At 38.1% G+C, this 21,757-nt stretch overlaps 1 protein-coding gene across 7 annotated transcripts in view; it reads left to right on the forward strand.

The window, feature by feature from the left end:
* Positions 1-19,682, forward strand: part of ATXN7 (ataxin 7) — a 129,735-nt gene extending 110,053 nt beyond the window's left edge. For all 7 annotated transcript variants that reach the window (XM_087923601.1, XM_087923603.1, XM_087923600.1 and 4 more), the window contains 8 exons: positions 3,633-3,888; positions 5,090-5,349; positions 6,419-6,501; positions 9,252-9,517; positions 11,145-11,343; positions 11,887-12,008; positions 12,735-13,704; positions 14,769-19,682. In XM_087923601.1, the coding sequence (XP_087779727.1) occupies positions 3,633-3,888; positions 5,090-5,349; positions 6,419-6,501; positions 9,252-9,517; positions 11,145-11,343; positions 11,887-12,008; positions 12,735-13,704; positions 14,769-14,786 (2,174 nt within the window). In that variant the 3' untranslated portion in view covers positions 14,787-19,682. The remainder of the gene's footprint in view (positions 1-3,632; positions 3,889-5,089; positions 5,350-6,418; positions 6,502-9,251; positions 9,518-11,144; positions 11,344-11,886; positions 12,009-12,734; positions 13,705-14,768) is intronic.
* Positions 19,683-21,757: the final 2,075 nt, after the last annotated feature.

Below are 21,757 nucleotides of genomic sequence, written 5' to 3' on the forward strand. Positions count from 1 at the left end.
CTTCATCTATGTAGAGGAAAAAGTCATTTTAAAAATGATAAAATACAAAATGATAGTAACTTGCCAGTGAATCAGGTACTATTTTCAACTGTCATGTATTAGGACTTAGGATTTGCCAAGTATACAGTGGTTAAGAAGGTGAAAATAACCAGCATTTTTTTCCGTTTTATATAAAGGATTTGCCATGACTAACATTAACATTAGCTATATCAAGTAGCACAGAATTTTTAAGAGCCTCCAATTATATCTTAGCAAATACCATTGTTAAAAAAGGACATTTTATACCTTAGTTTTTAATCCTTTGTAGAAGGAAAGAATTTAGAATATACAATCCAAATATATTGCATAACTCATACTTTTGTAAATACAGTAATTATCTTACTGGATACTTACTTAAGAAGGGAGCTCTTTATAATAGTTACCAAAAAAAGTTGGAATATCAATGGGTATAATACACCCCAACCCTGGAATTATCATATACTATTTCCTCTTGGAGTAGATAATGTTACATAGTTTGCAGAAAGGGAGTAAGAAATAGTAAATGGAAGAAATTAGATAGGAGAAAAAAACTGAATCATAAAACTTAATCCAGTTCATTCCAACATCATTCATTAAACCCCCTCATCTTTTTATCCTTGTAAAAATATTCATTTCATATTCCTTACATTTATTCTTATATTTGAAATCTGTGCACAGTGATCTTACATGATTTAATAGGGATTGACTCTAACTGCCGGTCTTAGTTTTGTCAATCATGGTTATCTTTGGACACTTTTTACTAAGTTAGTAACAGATAACAGATAATCAGAGTTGGAAGGGACCTTGTAGGTCATCTAGTCCAACCCCCCACCCAAGCGGGAGACCCTACACCATTTCTGACAAATGGCAATCCAATCTCTTCTTGAAAGTCTCAAGTGATGGTGCTCCCACAACTTCCGAGGACAAGCTGTTCCATTGGTTGATTGTTCTCACTGTCAGAAAGTTTCTCCTTATTTCCAGGTTAAATCTCTCCTTGTTCAGTTTTTCATCCATTATTCCTTGTCTGGCTTTGTTTTTGCTACTCTATACAGATTTGTATCACTAATCTATAAACTGTCTTGTAAATCAGCATATTGTCACCTATATGCCACCTTCTAGGAATAATGGTACACCAAATAGGTGTTATTTATATTGGACATTGATAGCCAAATCCCAGGGGATTTAATAAAAATTTATATCACTTTTACTAGGAGAAAAATTGGGAACAGTTATTCAGAAAGCAAGGTTTTTATCAAAAAGCATGGTTTGTTTCTCTAAATTGTAATATCTTTTAATATCTCAGTATTAAAACTGTGAAGTTGTGTGAATGAATTTTGCTAGCTATCAATTTAATGATAATGGTAGTAATTGTGGTTTGTCTCACAGTCAGCCAAATATTCGGGATGGATTTGGTATTTTTAGCCACCTATCGAGTCCTTCCAAGGACCTGGGATAGGCAGATATTAATGTTCTCCCTTTCTCCCTCCCTCCCTCCTCTCTCTCTCTCTCTCTCTCTCTCTCTCTCTCTCTCTCTCTCACACACACACACACACACACACACACACACACACACACACAGCAGGCTGACAAGTCTGTTTGGTAGGGAGATGAATAGTATCTGCCATACCTATTCATCTCTGTGCCCTGCCTTTTATCCCCAGAGCTAGAGTGGTGCTTTGTTAGCAACAACGGCTCTTCCCAAGGATCGGCCCATAGATTTCCACTGCTCTCCTCTCCTTTTTGCCTTCTCGGCATCCATGCATCAGGCACTGGACCCCAGCTATTCCTCCTCTTCCTCATCAGCCACCTCCAGACCTGGGGGATGTTGACACTCCATCTGAGGGTTGATGGATGGCCCAGGCCCCATCTCCATCTCTATCTCTGACAGCTCCATTCTCTCTTCCCCCACGGAGCTCTCAGATTGCCTTGATGCTGGCCCTTACTCCCACATGGCCTCCTCATCTGATTCGGCTGCTGGAGGGATCAGCAGCCAACAGGCCACGACAGAAGGATCATTGCAGGATGTAAGCTGTTCCGAGTAAAGCTGCCTTTTGCAATTGACTGATGGTGAATTTGTCAATGCCAGTGGTGTTCAAATGGTGTTCCAGTTGTTTTGTGATTGCACCAGGAATGCGATTCAACCAGTGTAACAACTAGTTCATTGAACATGTACTTTGCACGGGTGCAGAGCATTTGCTACTGACCTTCTCCAGCAATCTCTGTGTGTTAAACAGCTGGTGCGCAGCAATCTGCTGAGCTTAAAAACCAGGATATAAAGCATAGACTAGACAGGCAGGCAGGTGGGCCCAACAGCTGATTGTCAGAGTGAACCAGTTCACTCACAGTTGATCCTCAGAGCTACCGGTTCTCCCAAACGGGGCTGAATCAGTAGAATCCTACCCTTGGATTGCACCCAAGGTGCCTATTATTAGCAGTACTACCTTTGCTTTCTTTTGCCCCAGTCATTCTATTTCTTTGCATATCTTTGTATTTTGTTATCTTCTCCAATTCTTTCTCTTCTATTCTGCTGTCTCTGGATAGTCCCATGACAGTTCCACGTCCACAATCCAACCTTTTTTGTTTTTGTTATCAAGAGTTGTAAAGTCTGGGATGTTATGGGTCAGGTGCCTATCTGTTTGAATTCTAAATTCCCAGAGCATTTTGGCTTCTTTATTTTCTGTTATTTCCTCTATTTTATGGTCCCACCAGTTCTTGCTTGTAGACAAAGGGTATTTCTTGCAGATCTTCAATGCACCATTGTTGCTACTTTGTCATGCTGTTGTTTGTAGTCACTCTGTGTGATCTTCTTGCAGCAGCTATCCAGGTGATCCATTGTTTCTTCAGCTTCTTTGCAGAGGTGGCATTTGCTGTCTGTTACTATTATTATTATGATTCATCATACAGTCAGCCAGATTTGGTATATTAAATTCACATTGAGTCCTTCTCAGCAGCAATAGATAGATAATGTACTTGACTAGCCCAAAAATTCAGGGGATTATGATAGTTGTAGTCCAAAATAACTAACATGAAACTATCTGCTTGTACTTTCAAATAATTTCTTCTTACCCACTATTACTTTCATAATGGAATTAAGATAAATATTTGTAGCAGAATAATTATTGAAATTATAACCTACCTAGGTATCTCTTCAATACATTAACCTATGGTTGTAGGCTCAAATAGCTGCAGACTAAATTTAAAATAATTATCCAGCGTATAAACTTTCTAATATAAATTCACATGCATTTTATACCTAGGTGTTCTAATTTGTATAACCTCCCCAGTCTGTTGTTATAACCCAAATTCACTTTTAAGGTATCCTGTTATGAAAATATTTTAAAGCCAGGATCCACCACAGAAAGAGGTGGATTGCATAGTCTTGATGCAGAAGGCCCTTGCAATAAGGACTTGTGTAACCGGAATGCGTAAAACGAAGCAGGCACGATGGTACACTGTAAATATTTAATAGGAGTTGATCCTGGAGACCTCTCTAAAGCAAGGTTTTAACTCCAAGAACATTGAAATAGGAAATAATTTGGAGGAAATTATCACAGTGTATTGTGTGATCATTAACGTGTCTCTTTTTGCTGTTGTTTTTTGTTTTTTTGTCCCAGAAAGAAGACACAGCTCCTCCAGCAAACCACCTCTGACACCTCCTTCCTCTTCAGTATTCTCCTTGTATTCATCTCTGTCTTCAAAAAGTAAAGGTAGCAGCGGAGGAGGGAGCAATCGCTCATCCAGTGGTGGAGGGGCAAGTACATCGTCCTCATCCAGTTCAAAATTATTGAAATCACCCAAAGACAAGCTGCCAATTGGTGGAAACAATAGGCCAATGCATCCAATGCATAGCAAAGGTCTCCATGACAAAATGTGAGTTATTTATTGATTTCTACCTGCCTCGGTTCTGAAAATAGAAAAGTTTAGCACTGAGACAAGTACTCTGTGTCTAACTGGGCCGTGTCCATTTTTAAATACAGTGTTTTATTTTGGTCCTTGGTTATTTTCCAACCGTAAATTAGGCTTTGGGAGAAATGCCATGAAACTCTCTTCTGTATGATTCTTCCTCCTTTTCCCCTTGATCAGTAACATTGTATTGCTAGCTGTACACATGCTTTAAGAATTAATTGGAACTATTAAACCAAGGCAGACACTGAATTTGCAAGTCGTTTTTAAATGAAGTCGTGGCTAACCCTAAAATCAGTGCAGACAGAACATAACAGCATGATTAATGCTGAGAAAGAAAGGAAAGGAAAAATCACATAGGAGGAGGAAGAAAGAGAGGGATTTGTTCCTCAAATAGTAGGTCTGCACCATTGGTCTGCGATCCAGAATATAGTGGGCAAAACTAAGAAAAAATAAGATCAGGTAACAAATTGTAGATCTGGATTGAGGGTGGAATTGTTGTTTATAAGGTTGAAAGTGACATAATTAACCAGAGCTGCGCAGTGATCAGGCCAGCTTGCTTTTTGACTCAGATCCAGTGCTCCAGAAATAACTTCTTGTCAATTCGGAGACAGTCTGTCATGATACATTCCCACTTCCAGAAAACAGAAAATGAAATGCCAGTGTTTCTGAAAGTCTTTTCTGTGGTAATGAAAAAGGAAAACCTCTCCAGATACATAATGTATCTTTCTGTCTTCTGTCCTGAGCCTAGCCAATACCATATGGCAAGGTTTTCTCTTTATACACATGCGGCCTTTCTCAGACAGTCAATTACCCAGAATTTCTCTAGAGGAAGAAGAAGGATATGGAAGGACATTCCCTTGAATAATGTCAGATTGCTCTGACTTGCTCTGGGTTACATAGAAAGATAAGCATTTAGAAATTGTGTTATTTATGTGTTCGTTTTGAACAGAAGATAGCAGAATCTTTGGAGGCCACTGTGCCCTGCCTTATTTCTTAAAATCCCTCCATATCCCAGACCCATGTTGTTTCTGCAGTGACATCTTGTGTTTAAATGAGAAATTGGGATGAACCTGGGATGTACTGAACATTAAATCATGTCTAAATAAGAGAGGCTTTACTGTGCAACAATTACATATGGCTTTGTCTTATATTTCCGCTTCACTAGCATGACTCCATCTGTCAAAGTGGAAAAAATACATCCAAAGTTAGATGGTGCATTACTGAAGCCTGCTGTTGGTCCAACCTGTTCTACTACTGTGAGCTCTTCAATAAAGACTGGCCTTAATCCCTCAATACCAAAGCCACCCTTGCCTTCCCCTGGACAGATACTGAATGGTAAAAGTCTTCTCTCTGTGCCTCCATATACAGAAAAGAAACAAGACGAGAGTACAAATAATAGGAAATTTTTACACAAAAGACTGTCAGGTAATTCTTACAATGAACATCAAATGTAGAATATTAAAATAAAAAAGGCATGTGCATTTTTATAATAAAGGTAAAAGTAAAATGTATGTTTCTGAAGTTATCCTGAACTCTAGAAACGGTGTGGAAAAGTTAATCATTATCGTCTTTGAATAACCGGAATCCAGAGTGGCATGTGAAGCGATCTGCATGCGTGCTGTTCATCTCATCTTTTCTAATAGCTGCTCCTTCCCCATTGTGAATCCTTCTGATAGCTGTTGACACACTTTTGAAAAGAAAAATCAGCCATACATATTCTGTGCTCACACTTAAAGGATCCTGGCCAATAGTATAAAGTGTGTATTTAATCATGATAATTATGCAAAAGGTAAAGCATTAATATTGGTAGTTAAGGTAAAAAGAAGCACCCGTGGATTCTCTGAATTTTACGATATGGGCTTTGAGTTGATTTTATGTCTCAAGGGGCAGCTCTCTTGAAATTTTCAACAGATCTGTCCATGAATTCTGCAATGCTATTTAGTCTCCTATATAATAGGGGCAGTATATTTCTAATAGCAAATAGCAAAACTGCACAGAAAAGCACAGTATATTTTCAGATATTGTCCTACTGAATTCATCTTCAATATTTTTGGAATTATAATGATTAACCCCCATCTTAACCAGTAACATTTGGTATATGTACCTGTAAAAAGGTATATTAACTCATGGATATTCTGTGCAGCACTGCAATATTTAAAAACATTCTTACATGCTTAGCTGAACTTATAATATTTTTGTGACAACAGTAGCACTGTTGCAATATGATGCAACCTTTACAAATGCCAAATCTCAATTAATTGCTATTTTTACTCTCTTTTTTTCTAAGAAAAATATCTGCTAACTGAGAGTCTTACATGCACTTTTTATCTTCTTGAATCCTGTTAAAGACTTAATTGGGTTTTCCAAAAAAATCCAATGTTATTGATAGCTACATGGTAACATATATGAAAATTGAAAGCAATTTGGGGTTTAATTATACAGTAGCACAAACCAATATGATCCAAATATGACACTTTTACCTTGCCTTTAATAGAGAGAGAATTTGATCCTGATATCTACTGCGGAGTCATTGACACAGAAACCAAGAAACCCTGTACCAGGTCATTAACATGCAAGGTAAGATGCCTATATTGGACCTCCAAAGTAATTTAGGGTATTTGAACAATCTACAAAAACAACCTGAGAAACTTCAGTATACAGTAGTCTGACTGAGTACTTTTAAAAACGTAACATCCTTGTGAAAATACATTTGAATAATGCAGATGTTTCTGTAAGATTGCTTAGCATATTGTAAAAAGTTATGGCCAGTTTCACAAGTTTCTGTTTCCGACATTATGTTTTTTAAAACTGAAACCAAACATTTATCAAGGACAACAAAAAGAATTTATATGGGGCATGTATACAGAGAATTCTCATAAAAATAAATTCATAAAATAACACAAAACATAGAAAAAAGGTGCTTGGAGTGATACCAGTGAAAAATACATGTGAGAATTGGTCTGAAGTTCATTCATACTTCTCCCATCCATTGCTAGATCAGTACTTCATTCTTTATATTGAAATTTTTTTTTACTTTTCTTCGTTTGAAATTATAAGTAGAACTAGGTATTCCACATGTACTACCTCATAATTATTATGTATGCTAAAAGAAATTCGTAAATCACAACACCCATTAATTATATGGACAAATGTTCAATTTAAATAATATAGAACAGTGTTTCTGAACCTTGGCAAATTTAAGATGGATGGACTTCAACTCCCAGAATTCCCTAACCAGTCACAATATCTGTTTCTTAGAATTAATTATGTTTAACACGTGCTATTAGAGAGCCAGTTTGAGGTAGTGGTTAAAGCAGCAGGCTAGAAACCTGGAGACTTCTAGTCATGCCTTAGGCACAAAGCCAGCTGGGTGACCTTCGGCCATTCTCCCACTCTCTCATTGGGAAGGAAGCAATGCCAAACTGTTTCTGATAAGTAAGAAAACTGCAGGGATTTGTCCAGGCAGTTGCCAGGCATTAACACTGCCTCAAAGGCACAAAAAAGAAAAAAAATGCATACCATTACAATATTTCTGCTTGATCAGGTTCTAAATTTAGAAACTGTGTAGTCACTGCAGATATATGGGGACACGAGCAGATGTGAGCTCTTTGAACACTCTTATACCGAATATAACTGCCACATGTAAAGAATTTGATTTATCATGAAATAAGAAACCCAGTATGATTATAGTTTATTAATTTAATGCTATTTTTAAATGCTATAATATTTTCATAAGAAAGTCGGGCAAGACAGACTTAGATCTATTACAGTAGCCCAGAGGTCTGCTATATATAATAGATATTTCCTATCTTTTTCTTCCATATTTTTTTTCCTTTTTAGCATTCACCCCAAATTCAAAGTTGATCTAGATCAGGGGTCACCAATCTTTTGACCTCAGGGACCACCAAACTCATAATTTTAGATCCCAGGGACCACTAATCGGTTCTGTGGGCGTGGCCTAATTTATGGGTGTGGCTTTGTGGTCATGTGACTGGCTGGGCATGGCTTGTATGTAAATATTATAAATATTTATATAAATATTGAATTTTTTAATAAAAAAGAGCAACTTTTATCCAAAATCAGGCAAAGCAGGCAGATTGAGTTGCTCACAGAATCACAGATTCATTCAGAGACCTATCTATCTGCCATTGGCTAGCTCAGTCTGTCACATAAAACTTGCTTGCAAGCAAACTCACAAAATTAACTCACAGCACAACATGCATGTAAATATTGAATTTTTTATTTAAAAAAAGAGCAACTTTTACCCAAAATCAGGCAAAGCAGGCAGATTGAGTTGCTCACAGAATCATTCAGTGATCTATCTATCTGCCATCGGCTAGCTCAGTCTCTCAAATTTGCTTGCCGTGAGTCTGCACTTAATTTGCTTGCAAGCAAACCTTCAGTCCTAAGGGAGGTTCGGCTGTGCTGAGCTGAAGATCTAAAGACTAGCTAGAAAGCAAGAAATCCAACCATTTCCTGCTTCCTACCTAATCTAAATCTCCTGGCACAGCTGATGGTCGGAAATAGGAAAAAATAGCAATTTAGCAAGCAAGTTTACCGGGTAAGGAGTGAGTGGGCTGAGGGTTCCCGCAAGCCATGTGGGTGGCGCAGCCTTGTGTTTCTGCGCAGCCTGGATTAATTGCTTTGTGGGGGTGCTCTGGGGGTAAGATTTCTCTGCGGCCCACCAAAATGTTCTCGCCTACCGGTTGGTGACCGCTGATTTAGATGACCTTCTAAAAATTATGCTGTATAAAGATACATATTCTTGGTTCTGAATAGTACTATAAAATAGCTAGGTTGTTTACTTAGTCAGAGGTGTGAAGTAGTGATTATAAAGGCATTGGACTAAAACAGGAGGATTCAAATTCAAGTCCATTCTCAGTTTTAAAAATACACTGACTTTGGGCCGATCATTATCCTACAACATTGCTACAGGGGGGACAAATGAAAGACATTCCTTAAGATTCCCTGATATGCCATGGGCTTTATTTTCCTAAAATAAAGACATCCATCCATTTGAGAGAGCCAATTTGGCCTAGTGATTAAGGCACTGGGCTAGAAACAGGGAGACCATGAATTCTAGTCCTGCCTTAGCTATAAAAGCTGGCTGAGGCAGCCTAATTCACCTCACAGGGTGGTGGTTATAGGAAAAGGAGGAGGAAGGTGTGTTGGATATGAGGGACAGATAAATAAATAAATTGTGGGCCTTAGTTCTTTATTAGTGGTGAAGAGTCTAATCCTTTTTGTGCACTCAGTCTCTCATGTCTGTGCCTAATTTCTACAATCCTTTTACAGCCTGAATTAATTTAATATTTTGTACTTTCTAGACACATTCCCTAACTCAGCGAAGAGCTGTGCAGGGTCGGAGGAAACGATTTGATTTATTACTAGCTGAGCACAAAAGCAAAACCAGGGAAAAAGAATTACTCCGCCATTTGGATCATCATCAGCAGATGCCCCTTCTCAGGGAACCACATCCCTCACCTTCAAGGACTTCCCAGGAGCTGCACCAAAATTCTCATGGAGTTATTCCTACAGAATCAAAGCCTTTAGTACCTAATAAACTCAAACCTCACACCCCCAGTCTTCCAAGGTAAGTGTCCTGAACAGGTTGGGATGAGTGTCCTGTGACTTCCCCCACAAAAATGCCATCCCAGTGGTGTGTTGATGGTACCTCGTGAGGATGGGTGTCTTTTCCTGACCAAATTCAATAAATTAGTGATGTGCTGAATTATTTCCATACAAATCTTTTGCCACTTCTAACATCCGTTCTCTTCAGTCAGTGACACTGCTACATGCTTTTGTGTGGCACCTGCCCAAATACTTGGTATTACCTCCACTTCTAAAATTCGTACAATAATAAATTAACAAAGATAAATGATAATATGTTTTTGAGATAATGATACAGGCCAATCAACTGTAAGCAAGTGCTGCATACCTACAAACCCCATCTAGAACTTTTGAAAGAAAGATTAATAAAATATAGTGAGGAATGTAAAAGTATACAATATTTCTCTGATCTTCCTGGCTCTTTTTGTTGTGTCTGTAATAGTTGATCCTTTTAATATTTCTATGATACACAGAAGTAATTTCACAGTTGGCTTGAATATGCTTGTGAGATGGGAGTATGGAAATAGACTCCCGTTACTTTTACACTATAAACAATTGGCTCTATGAAAAATAAATTACTAGAAAAACAATTAAGCTATCCCTGACCTTTATTGTTCAGAGGAAATTGTTATTCTGCCATGATTTTTCATCACAGCTGTTTTATTCTTACCATGCTATTAGTAGTTTGTCTCATAGTGACTATAATGGCCAACACTGTTATATTAAGTTCATGACCATGACCATAGTCTAGGAATCCTAGAATTGTAGAGTTGGAAAGGACCACAAGGATCACCTATTTCAACTCTTTGGATAATTAATTAATCATCTCCTGCCTAAAATCCCCCCAAATGAATGGAAAAACCCATGGGTAGACTGTTCTACCAGATCTACATTGCCTGAAAGTCAGGGTTTTTGTTTTTTTTTAAACTCCTGGTCACTGCCTGGACAAATCTCCCTGCAGCTTTCTTGACATGACTTTAGAAGTGGTTTGTCATTGTTGCTTTATAGAGTTGAGAACGAGTGATTGGTGCAAGGTCTCAGCTGATTTTATTCTTATGTCAGTTTCTAGCCTGGTGCCTTAACCATTACACCAAACTGGTTCTCGGTAGGCAATTTCCCAAAGCACCAGAAAGCGAGATAACAAAGAATGGCTGGAAACTAATCAAGGAGAGAAGCAACCTAGAACTAAGGAGAAATTTCCTAACAGTGAGATCAACTAACCAGTGGAACAGCTTGCCTCCAGAAATTGTGGGTGCTTCATCACTTTTAAGACAAGTCTGGACAGCCACTTCTCTCGAATGGTATAGGATTTCCTGCTGATGGGATTGGACTAGAAGACCTCCAGGGTCTCTTCCAATTCTGTTATTATGTTAATGCCTTCATCTCTTTTTTTTCTCCTGACATTTACATCGGAATAGTGTATCTGTTCACTGGGCGTTTCAATTTCATTTTGTATTCATAAAACCTCAGTATGACAATTATTTTACGTATAAGTTTACAAAGGAGATAAAATGTTATGAAGGAATCTATGGCACCTAGTACTGATGTTGTGCAAGCTTGCAAATCGTTTTCTAATATTACCTTTATACATTGATTCCTCTTGTCTGAAGGCCTCCAGGCTGTCCTGGCCAGCACAGTGGGAATGCCCCTAGTGAGTCTCCATCACTCCATGAATCTCCACATGCTCCCTTGCCTGCAGCTGAGCCAACATCTCGGTTATCCAGTGATGAGGGAGAATGTGATGAAAAAGAAGAGCCTGTTGAAAAACTGGATTGTCTTTACTCGGATCATCATCCTCAAGCAGCTGCTGTATGTTCCAGTCAATACTTTCCGGTGTTATATTTAAAAGCTGTCTTATTAGCAGCTGCTTTAGTTGCCTTGTTAGAGATGATGGAAATGCAGGAAAAGGTTTGCTGCAGATGACGGATACTGGAATAGGTCAGGATTGATGTAATATGCATTAGATTATTCTGGGGTTTTAATAAAATTATTATGATGGCAAAATAGAAGAAAGTCTTCATTGGAGAGCTAATGTTCTAAAACAGTGTTTTCTCAGCCGTGGCCACTTGAAGGCATGTGGACTTCAACTCTCAGAAGTCCTCAGCCAGAAATGCTGTCTGGGGAATTCTGGGGGTTAGTTGCAGTCTACATATCTTCAAGTGACCAAGGTTGAGAAAGACTTAACACGTAAGAAATCCTATGAGGTGTGAGTTGAAGTGGCATATATCTAAGATCCTTTAGCTGGATGTTTATTTTGACTTGATTTTATTGGCTAAAGCATTGTTGGTTGGTTAAATACATCTTGCAATTAGTAAAATTAAAATCCTATTCTTGTTCTGCTTGCCTTCCCAGTTTTGCACATTTGGTAGTCGACAAATCGGAAGAGGTTACTACGTGTTTGATAAGCGGTGGAACCATATCCGATGTGCACTTAATGTCATGGTGGACAAACATCTTAATTCACAGATGTGGAAGTGAGTTGACACTAAAGAATCTCTAAGTAGAAATTATTTTTTTGGGAACTGGGATGAACATTATGGTAATTTTCAAGAACAACAGATGTTAAACGTATAGAATGTTGGATGGGAAATGGCAAGAAATTTCCTTTAAAATATTGCTACAGACTTTGATCATTTCTTGGAAATGAAACTAGTTTTGTAGGGGAAAGAGAAAAGACTATGGAGACAAAACAATTGAATCCTCTTTGATTAAAATTTTGTTTAGATATTTACTGTTTCATTTGCAGCATAAAAGTTATCTTATTCACCTTTACAGGTATTGGATAGCAGAAAGTATTTGTCAGATGGTGGATCTAGCACGTAGCCTTCTTAATACACAAATTATATGGCCCAAGAGCCTAGAATTATTTCTTTGTACATTTTTCCTATAGCAGCTCTTTCCCAGAGTCCACCAGGCTTAAACAAGAAAAAAATTAAATCTTCCTTCCTTTATTCCAAATTCAGTGCCTGGTTTATCTAAAGCAAGCATCTATCCTAAGAAGAAAAAACCTTAATGAATGTTTTTTTTCCCCCCCCCCAGAGTTCTGGTTTACACCCACATATGCCTGCAGAAGGAAGTTGGGTTATGCAAGTGTCTTCACTGTATCTTCTGAGTCATGTTCAGTTGACCTTTGAAAACAGGCAAACTAATATGGTCTTTGAAGCCTATCCTTTGATATATATTTTTTTTCTGCTTTCCAGGAAGATTCCTCCTGCGACAAGCAACTCAGCATCCATCCGCGCTCCCCACCGGACAAGTGCCATGCCCGCATCACAGTACAGTGTGAGCACAGCCAGTTCCACGTTCCCTACCACTGCCGTGTCCCCTCCAGGGCTTGTGTCTCCCTCTTGTTTATCTCTTAGTGGCAAATCAGTACCATCCCATGGGACTACGCTCAATGCCAACCCTGCTAGTTTTGGTGCCGCAGAACCCACCTGCAGTATGCAATCGAGACAAGGGTCTACATCCCTTTCAACACCTCCAGTGCTTTCCTCAATACCTTCACCTCTGTCCAGCAAACCTCAGAAATTTAAATCCAGCAAGTCTTTCAAGCCCAAGGAAATTTCTGCTAGCAGCGCCAACTGTAACAGTAACAGTAGCAGTAGCAACAGCGGTAGCGGCAGCTCAGGAAAGAAGCGTAAGAACAGTTCCGCGCTGCCGGCAGCTTCTTCTCATTCCATGGAGTCCTTTAGGAAAAACTGCGTTGCGAACTCTGGAAACTCGGGGGCTTCTTTTCACTCGCCTGTGATGTCTTCATCCCACGGTGTTGGCCTCAACTGTGTGACTAGTAAAGCGAGCTTGCTTAGCCTCAAGCATGACCAATCAGGGAGGGGGCCTCCAACCGGGAGCCCCGCAGAATCGATCAAGCGAATGAGTGTGATGGTGAACAGTGGCGATTCTACCCTCTCACTGGGACCGTTCATTCACCAGTCCAGCGAACTGACTGTAAACTCGCACGGCGGGTTTTCGCACTCCCATCCTTCCCTAGATAAACTCATAGGAAAAAAAAGAAAGGGCGGGCCTGGTTCAAGTAGCCTAAGCAGCAGCAGCAGCAGCAGCAGCAAAGCAAGCAAGATTGCCAAATTGCCACCGGTGAACAACATTCACACAAAACACACTGGTGCAATCCCAGGGACACAAGGATTGATGAACAATTCTATTCTTCATCAGGTATGAAATCTTAACTTGGGTCAGACTTAACAACAGGCAAATGCATCGTGGTGCCATTCTAAAACTTTGCTTATATTTGAAAGCAGAAAAGTGTAATTTGCAGGGGGTTGGACTAGAAGACCTCCAAGGTCCCTTCCAACTCTGTTACTCTGTTAAAGACTTGTTATAAAAAATTAAATTTTAGATATCTTGGCTATATTCTCTATCTTTGTTTTTTTTAAAAAAGAACATATATTTAACAGTAACTTATCTTGGATGTAATGTATTCCATATTTTCAGTTTTGTTGAATCTTCAAGTGCAGCATAAATGTCTTGAGAAATGACATAATTTGCTGGTGCTCCTTTTTTATGTTTGGCTTTTCTTTCATCAGCTAGAGAAGGAAAAAGATTGATGTGGATTTGTGGATTTTTCCTTCTCATGGCCATCAGTAGATTCTATGTCTGAGAGACTGATGAAAAAGTAAAGAAAATCACTGCGATAACTATTATTATATTAATTACATGAATTCATCCCATGGACATTATAACTCCATAAATCAATAATTTCTGAAACCGGTACCAATACTGCAACCAGAATGACTATGGCCTGGTACTGGGGAGGAAAAACTTTTGTTGATATGAGAAGTGACCAGCAAATCATAATAAATTAGGGAAAGGAAACCATATTGCTAAAGAAATATATTGAATTATGTTTTTAAAAAGTCATGCTGTTGATCAGTAAACTTATTAATGTTTTACAAATATTTCTGTTATTTTCGACCCTTTTGTTAGATGGTTGTAGCATCTTTGGGCTTACAAGAAAGGATCAAGTAAATGCTTTTTGGACTTAACTAACGGTATCTTTATTTATCTGTAACAAATAGTCCTATATAAAAGCATTTCATGTCGATCAATGGAAATAAGCAAAACAAATCTTTGTTCTTCCACATCTTTGACTGTTATGTTCATTCCTAGATTCTGCCAAAGCGTGATTCTTGTATCCCAAATTGTGTAACTAGGTATGGTTTGAGGCATTATATTTATATTTTGTTTTTCTTTCTCTCCATCTCCCATTTGTGTAAAAGCCAAAGGCACGTCCCTAGCAGTTGACAGTACCATGACAGAACTGGATTATTTTCACTACAAGCAGAAAAAAAAAATCTCCATCTGGAAATTCTGGACTCCCTGATGTCTTTTGAGTTCTCTCAGCTTCCCACAGTTCTCAGGTGTGGAAATCTACTAGTCTGTCACTCAATCAAGGAGAATCCCTGAAGCCATGTCTGTAGCAACAGAGATTGGAAATGGACACTGGATTGCCGTTCAGCCACAGGATTATTCCTATCAGTGTTACCAGTGGTCTGGACTGCTTGCTACACATCCCTGTGAGGTTTTATTTCCAGGAGTACATCATTTTTGCCACTAATTCAAACAAGATTGGTTGGGCAAAGCAGTGTTTGGGAAAGAATATTTACTATGGACTTGTGTTTTCTTTTCTTTACCGATAGTGTCATAGGCCTAATTAACCGCTCTTTTGGCACTGTCCTAGTGAAAACCCTTCCAGAAGGGGGCACAAATGTGTTAGGCACAATAAAACAGACAGATAAGCCCTCCAGAAGGGAATATGGCTTTAGTGTTTTATAGCAATGTTCCTTGATTGGAATCCAAAAAAAAAAAAAAAAAAAGATAGCACAATTTAGAAATGAAAGTCTACATTTTGCCCAGCGTTTTATAAGTAATTTGGGATAAGAAGCTGACAGGAGTTCTTAAAACAAAACACAAGTTTGGGGTCATCACTCGAAAACTAAAAAGCATATTTAAATTGTGAAACCACAAGGTACAGAACAATTTTTAATGGGAGTTGTCCACCAAGCATAGCTGCCTCACCTCCTTCATTCCTTCCAGTGGAGGTTGTGTGGGGCTCCTCTACGAGACCCACTGAAATGAATGAAGGTTGCGCAATGGCATTCTTTGGAGGAGGATGGTACCTGCTTGATTCTGAAATAAAATTGCTTTGATTCTGATACACAGACCGATGCAAAACTCTTGAATCCAAAATGGTGAATGACCTCTAAAACTTATTCCCAAAGAATATATTCTTGACCTATACTGTACGCCATACGCCTTTGTTGTTTTGGGGAGGTGTGGGTGGGGAAGGAAAAATGAAAAATGAAACCAAAAAGAAAGAAAAAATCCTTAAAAACAAACAAACACCTAAATTGCAATCATCTGTAACACTAAATTTTCTGTGCTATTTTTCTCGAAAGATTTTTCCAGCAAGTTGATGACTTTGTTCACACAACCAAATCACCTTTTTCTGAAGTCCCCCTTCAGATTTTTTTCTGATGACTGCATTAAGTGCCAGTTCAGGTTCTGAGCTCAGTATTAAATTTACCCCTTGCATTACCAGTTTATAACGGGGTGGGGGGGGTGGGGGGTAATGTGTCATTCAGTCCCCACTGATACCTTTTTCTTTTAAACAAAAAGGGGTGGTTGTTTTTTTTTTAAGTTGGAAGGGCTTTAACACTACTATGTGATCTGGTTTGATTGTAAGAGTAGTGAACCTTGAAAAACAACCTAGAATTTTACGCGTTTTGTTTGAAAGGGGGAGGAAACAATCAATCCAAACCATAGGACATAATCCATGGGGAATTTTCCTTCTGCAATTCTATAAAAAAATAAATGCACTTCCTGTCCTCTTGTAATAGGGTGTGTTTTGGAGTATAGATTCAGACAGTCATTTCCTCCCCAGAGAGAGTTTTACTTTTGCAATCATTCAACGAGGCCAGATTTTTTAGCATGTTGCATTTTCACAGCTTCTCGGAGATGCACCTGCAAATTGTTGCACTTGTGGACTCACACCCAACCTTTCAGGCCATTCAGTTTCATCTCATGCCTGTCACTTGTGAGAGCCACATAGTCAAAAAAAAGTTAACAGTTCCTGAGGGAGAAAACAGATCATCTGAATCTATCCACAACAGGGCTTGTGAAGATGTTCTTAATGAAATACGCCTGTAGACTTCTGCCTTAAATGGGCACCAGATTTTGCTGAGATTAGACAATCTGAGCCTATCTAATTCACACAACCCAGCCTCTCTCTCTCCCTACTACGGTGGTGCATTGCACATCAGGGATTCTAAAGCCACCACGAGCAGTAAATGCTTGGGGTCTTTTTTTGTTGTTATTGTTATTGTCCTTGGTTGATTTTTACCTGTTGAGATTTTCAAATCAACATGAAATTTGCTAGTGAATTATTTAAAAACACAGTGAAGAAACAAGACTCTATGCAGACAACTCTAAAGCCTTGAATTCACAAAAGATCATGTTGGGTTTTTTTTTTTTAAGTAAAGGAATAATATTATGGACACTGATAATTATGCAAATATTAAAAGTGACTGCATTCTGGAGAAAGAGGAATTATAAACAACCCTTCGGTAGATAGAGAATATTGTAAAAAAATGTGAAGACCTCTTAATTGGCTTATTTGGAAAGTGGGAAGGAACAACCAAAGTAATGTATCTGCCTGGCAGAGAAAGTAGACATAGGTTCCATCCCACATGTTAGGTATTTTCAATCACAAGTGCAATTTGGTTTTTACCTTTGAAGGCTGACCTTTTCCATGAGTTAAATTTTAGTGGCTTTAAGTATTCGAAAATATACTTCTTTTATAAATATTCTGTTACTCTGAGCATATCAAAGCAAGTCCCAAACTCCTTAAAACATGCAAATCTCTGTGGAAAGTTCAACAGTGTTTAATTTAAATAGGTTGCACAGCTATGGACCCAATTCCCACTGCGAATGCCTGCGCTGCAAGCTATGTTGAAAGCACTGGGAACTTCACACAAACACAGCCATGTTGTTGCACAGAATTCACCCAGTGCGTTCGGTAGGGCTTAAATGCATATAAGGCATTCTGAGGTGGAATTATGTCTTGCATCTGGCTCTTAAGGCATATAGTTTTATAATTTACTATGAATTTAGAAGTGGAAGATGTTAATTTATGCCTGCCCTCAAAGTGTAGACTTGCTTACCTATTAGGCAAACAATATTCCATTTTTGGGAGCTTAGTGATGAATGGAGTAATTGTTTTTGAATCTTTTATTGTCTGACAACATTCTCATTGTAAATAATTAAGGAACTTTTAAATTTAATTTATCTTGCAAAATTTGCAGTGACTGGGTTGTTAGAATGATTTTAATTTAAGAGATACGATTTTTATAGACTTCCCTGCTTCTCATTATGACTCCTGCAGTTTTCTTAACCTAAAAAAATAATAAAAAAAATGTTGCAATGGTGAACAAAGAAATATACAAAAAATAATGAAACCCATAATTTTGTACCTTTATTTTGGAATTTCTTGTTCTATTATAAATATTGAAGTATCCCTATTTCAGAAGACATATTTTGTTAATTGATTGTACATATTTAAATATGTATTTTTGCACAGGTCTTTTTTTTTTTCTTATATCCAGTTTTGGTACAATTGAAAATCATCTAGTATTTATTAATTAAAAAAGGAAAAAAAGCAAATACCCTTTTTTTTTATAATTTGAAGTGGTTCACTGCCAAGCCAATAGCTAACATGCCTACTTTGCAGTTTTTAAGGGATGCCTCTGTCTGGGGAGTGGTGGCGAGGGCATTCTCTCCCTTGTCTTGGGAATTGCTACGTACAAGTGAAAGTCCCGTCCCCCCCATCCCCCCTCCCGCTTCTCCAATTCTTAGCAGCGAGGCGAGGTCACATCGCGTGGCATGTTGTTGACCTCCTCTGGTATATACAGCATAGCTTACAATTGCCTGATTTCCAGAAGACTACATTTAGTTGTGACACACTGCTTTATTTTTATTTTTTTCATTTTAGCATTTGTGTGTATGTGTATGTGCACACCTCTGTGCCCGCATATGTGCACACACAGGTGTGAGTCTTTATATGGTTTAAAAACTAATGGAAAAACTGAAAGTGCCTGATTTATATATCTAGATTTTAAGCTTGGACTGTTCTTTAGACAGCTTCTCCTTTAAAGACTTGAATGTTCTGTTTTAAAAAAAATAAAATTTTTAAAGTCGAGCTTGCTTTTCCCACCTCCATGTGACTTTCCATTAATGAGGAAGAGAGGATGCAGGGGAATGAGAATAAAACTTGCAAACGATCCAACTGAAATACATCCTCGGTTCGTAAACAATGCCAGGGGGCTCTTCTGCACATAGGTGTAATTCAGAGAGCCCTAATTCTGTTGTAATCAGATAGAACTTTTTTTTAAGGATACAGATTGTTGACATTTTGTATTACTGAAAAAAAGTTACCTCTCAAAGCAATTTTACGAGCTACCTACACAAGCCACTACCACTGTCCCACAACGCAATCCTCACCGAAATGAACGCGAGTTTGGCAGCCGTTCAAATCCCAGTTCATTTCAGTGAAGACTTCTCCTCCCCACCCCCGCCCCTCTCCCTGTGAGCTTGTGCTCAATTGTGTGATTTTTCAACCATTTTCCAGTAAGTTGTTTTCCGGCAAGAGTTATTATTGCCAAGTATCCTTTTTTGTCTCTATCTTTTGGGGATTGGTAATTGTAAAGTGAAGGGGATTGCACTTGAAGATTGTTCTGCTTACCTTCAGCAGAAAACCTGTTAAATGCTTTGTGCAAAATACTCTACTTTTTATGAAAGGTGTTTATTATTATTATTTTTTAATGAGCACTACATAATGTCAATGAGAATGTAGGCCATGGAAGCTTCTTGCTTCGGAGTTGAGCCTAGCTCCATAAAGAGGGTGGGGAAAAGCAATCTCCTGTGTAAAATGTGTGAATAGTTTGATAATTTGTATACATATTCAAGAGCATCTGCTCGGAGCTGAACTTTTTGTGTTGGCTGCTGTATAGTATATGAACAAATGTCATGGGGTAGAAAAAATTACTTTGGATATTTAAAAGAAGAAAATATATAGTCTATTTGTTTTGTAACAGGTTTCTGTAAATAAAATAATTTATACTATTTATAAAAAAAAACTTGTGCTTTTGCTTCATAACCAGAAAAGTAAGCTTGCAGAATAAACAAAATGTGACTTAAACCAAGATAATAAAAAAAAAATATTAGGTTGTCTTTATATGAGGTGCACAACGTTTCTGTTTCATAATGAAATCACAAAGCTGGGACTGAGCTAAGAGATGTTGTCATTATTTCTGTGAAGAATCCCAACCGTATTTCTAATCGGGTAGATGTGAGCACCTCTAGAAACTTACATGCAAAAGGGTTTACACTTTTGTAAGGTCTTATAAAGCTGTCTGCATCTTCCTACCTCTATCTGTAAATCAGGTAGATGCAAAACAGAAATAATGCCTCCTTGACACCTGTAAAGAATTTATCAATGTGAAGCAACATGATACGAGCATGATCGAGGCTGAGTTATCTCATCTGCTCTAAACATCAGCACACATCAGTCACTGTACTGTATCTAATTACTAATTTGAGGCTGTTTGGAGAGTAGTAGAACAGGAAAAAAACCAACTTCAAATGACAAGTGAATAAATCTATTATCTCAAATCATAAATTATCACGGAGAACAGGCAGCCTTTCCAAATCATTGGAAATGAACATGGAGGAATTAACCTTTGTCTTCACTTAGTGGGTGTTGAATTGTATCAACTCAATTTTCTCCTGCTTTTTCTGACAGTCATTTATTTCATAACCTAATGAAAATGCAGGATAAACGGTTAAAAACTCTACTGAATTTTATATAAAATTTGTAATTGTCTTAAAAGGACATACTGAGGGTGAATATTGGTTTCTTCCTTTCAGTATCTAGCCTTTTCACACAATACAGGCACTGTTCCCAAAGTACTTTGCAATGAAAATCCAGCAACCAAATAATGTCCAGGTACTTTACCATGTCTCCTATAAAAGCATTAGTCCTAAAAATCACTATGGGATCGTTAGTGAATGCACTGTAGTTATATGACACAATAAAGCAGTACTTAAAACTATCTGCAGATTTTATCTAATTTAGGGGAAAGTAAGGCATATTATTGGTTGGTTGGAGGATATTTCCTTCTAGATGTATAGTTGATGTAAAACAAAATAACATTTTTCCCATTCAATTAAAAACCTTTTAATAATTTGATGGATCATGTGAAGTATAAATCTGACCTTTCCTCTATCTCAACTATTTGCTTAGTTTGAGATGATAGTCACAAGGAATATCATCTCAGAAATAAGAATTTTGAATCAATAGCTTAAGAACTCATGGAGATTCTCAAAGGTGGATTTTTTTCTTCTTTAAGCAACTGGTGAACATACATGATGCTGCCATCTGCTGTTAGTGCTGGAACTCAACTCACTTAAGGCAGTATCTTGAAGAATCACAATGTGTGGACGTTTTCCCCAGAAACTGGCATAAAATATTAACTCCATCCAAATTCTGAGGTGTTCACAACTTCTTGATAATTGCAATGATTACTGCTGCACAGCCCTCACAAAAACCTGGAACAGTTACGGCCAAAATAACACGTTAACTACTGAATCTTCTGAACGATCAAACTGATCTATTCCAAGGCTACAAGAATAGTGTCTTGCCAATGCCTGTTAAAAAAATTTCTGAATGGAATTGTAGTGAAGAAAATCCATGTATCAAAAATAGATCATGCTGCCTTGTTAGGTCATGTCATCACACGAAGCACTTAAACATTTCTAGGAACAAAGAAGCCCATGTTCTACGTAGTGCAAAGACACCTTCATTCTAGGTAGTGCAAAGAAGCCCACAGAACAGAAGCCAAATCCGTTTCATCAGATGCTTGAATGCTGCTACTTGGTGCTAAGTTGTTTCATTGGCCATGTAGTTTTGTTGATCCTATAGAATACATCAGGACTGAGATCCAAAAGATCTCTCTGCCCTTCTTAGTAATGCATGCCTGTAAGGTCACCAATGCAGTGATGCAATGAAGGGGACGCGGTGGTTCAGTGGCTAAGATGCTGAGCTTGTTGATCAGAAAGGTCGCCAGTTCAGTGGTTTGAATCCCTAGTGCTGCGTAACGGAGTGATCTCTCGTCACTTCTGCCAACCTAGTAGTTCAAAAGCATGTAAAAAT

This window comes from Pseudonaja textilis, chromosome 2, assembly GCF_049901715.1.
Source record: "Pseudonaja textilis isolate UNSWEBS1 chromosome 2, rPseTex1.2, whole genome shotgun sequence".
NCBI classification, from domain to species: Eukaryota; Metazoa; Chordata; class Lepidosauria; order Squamata; family Elapidae; genus Pseudonaja; species Pseudonaja textilis.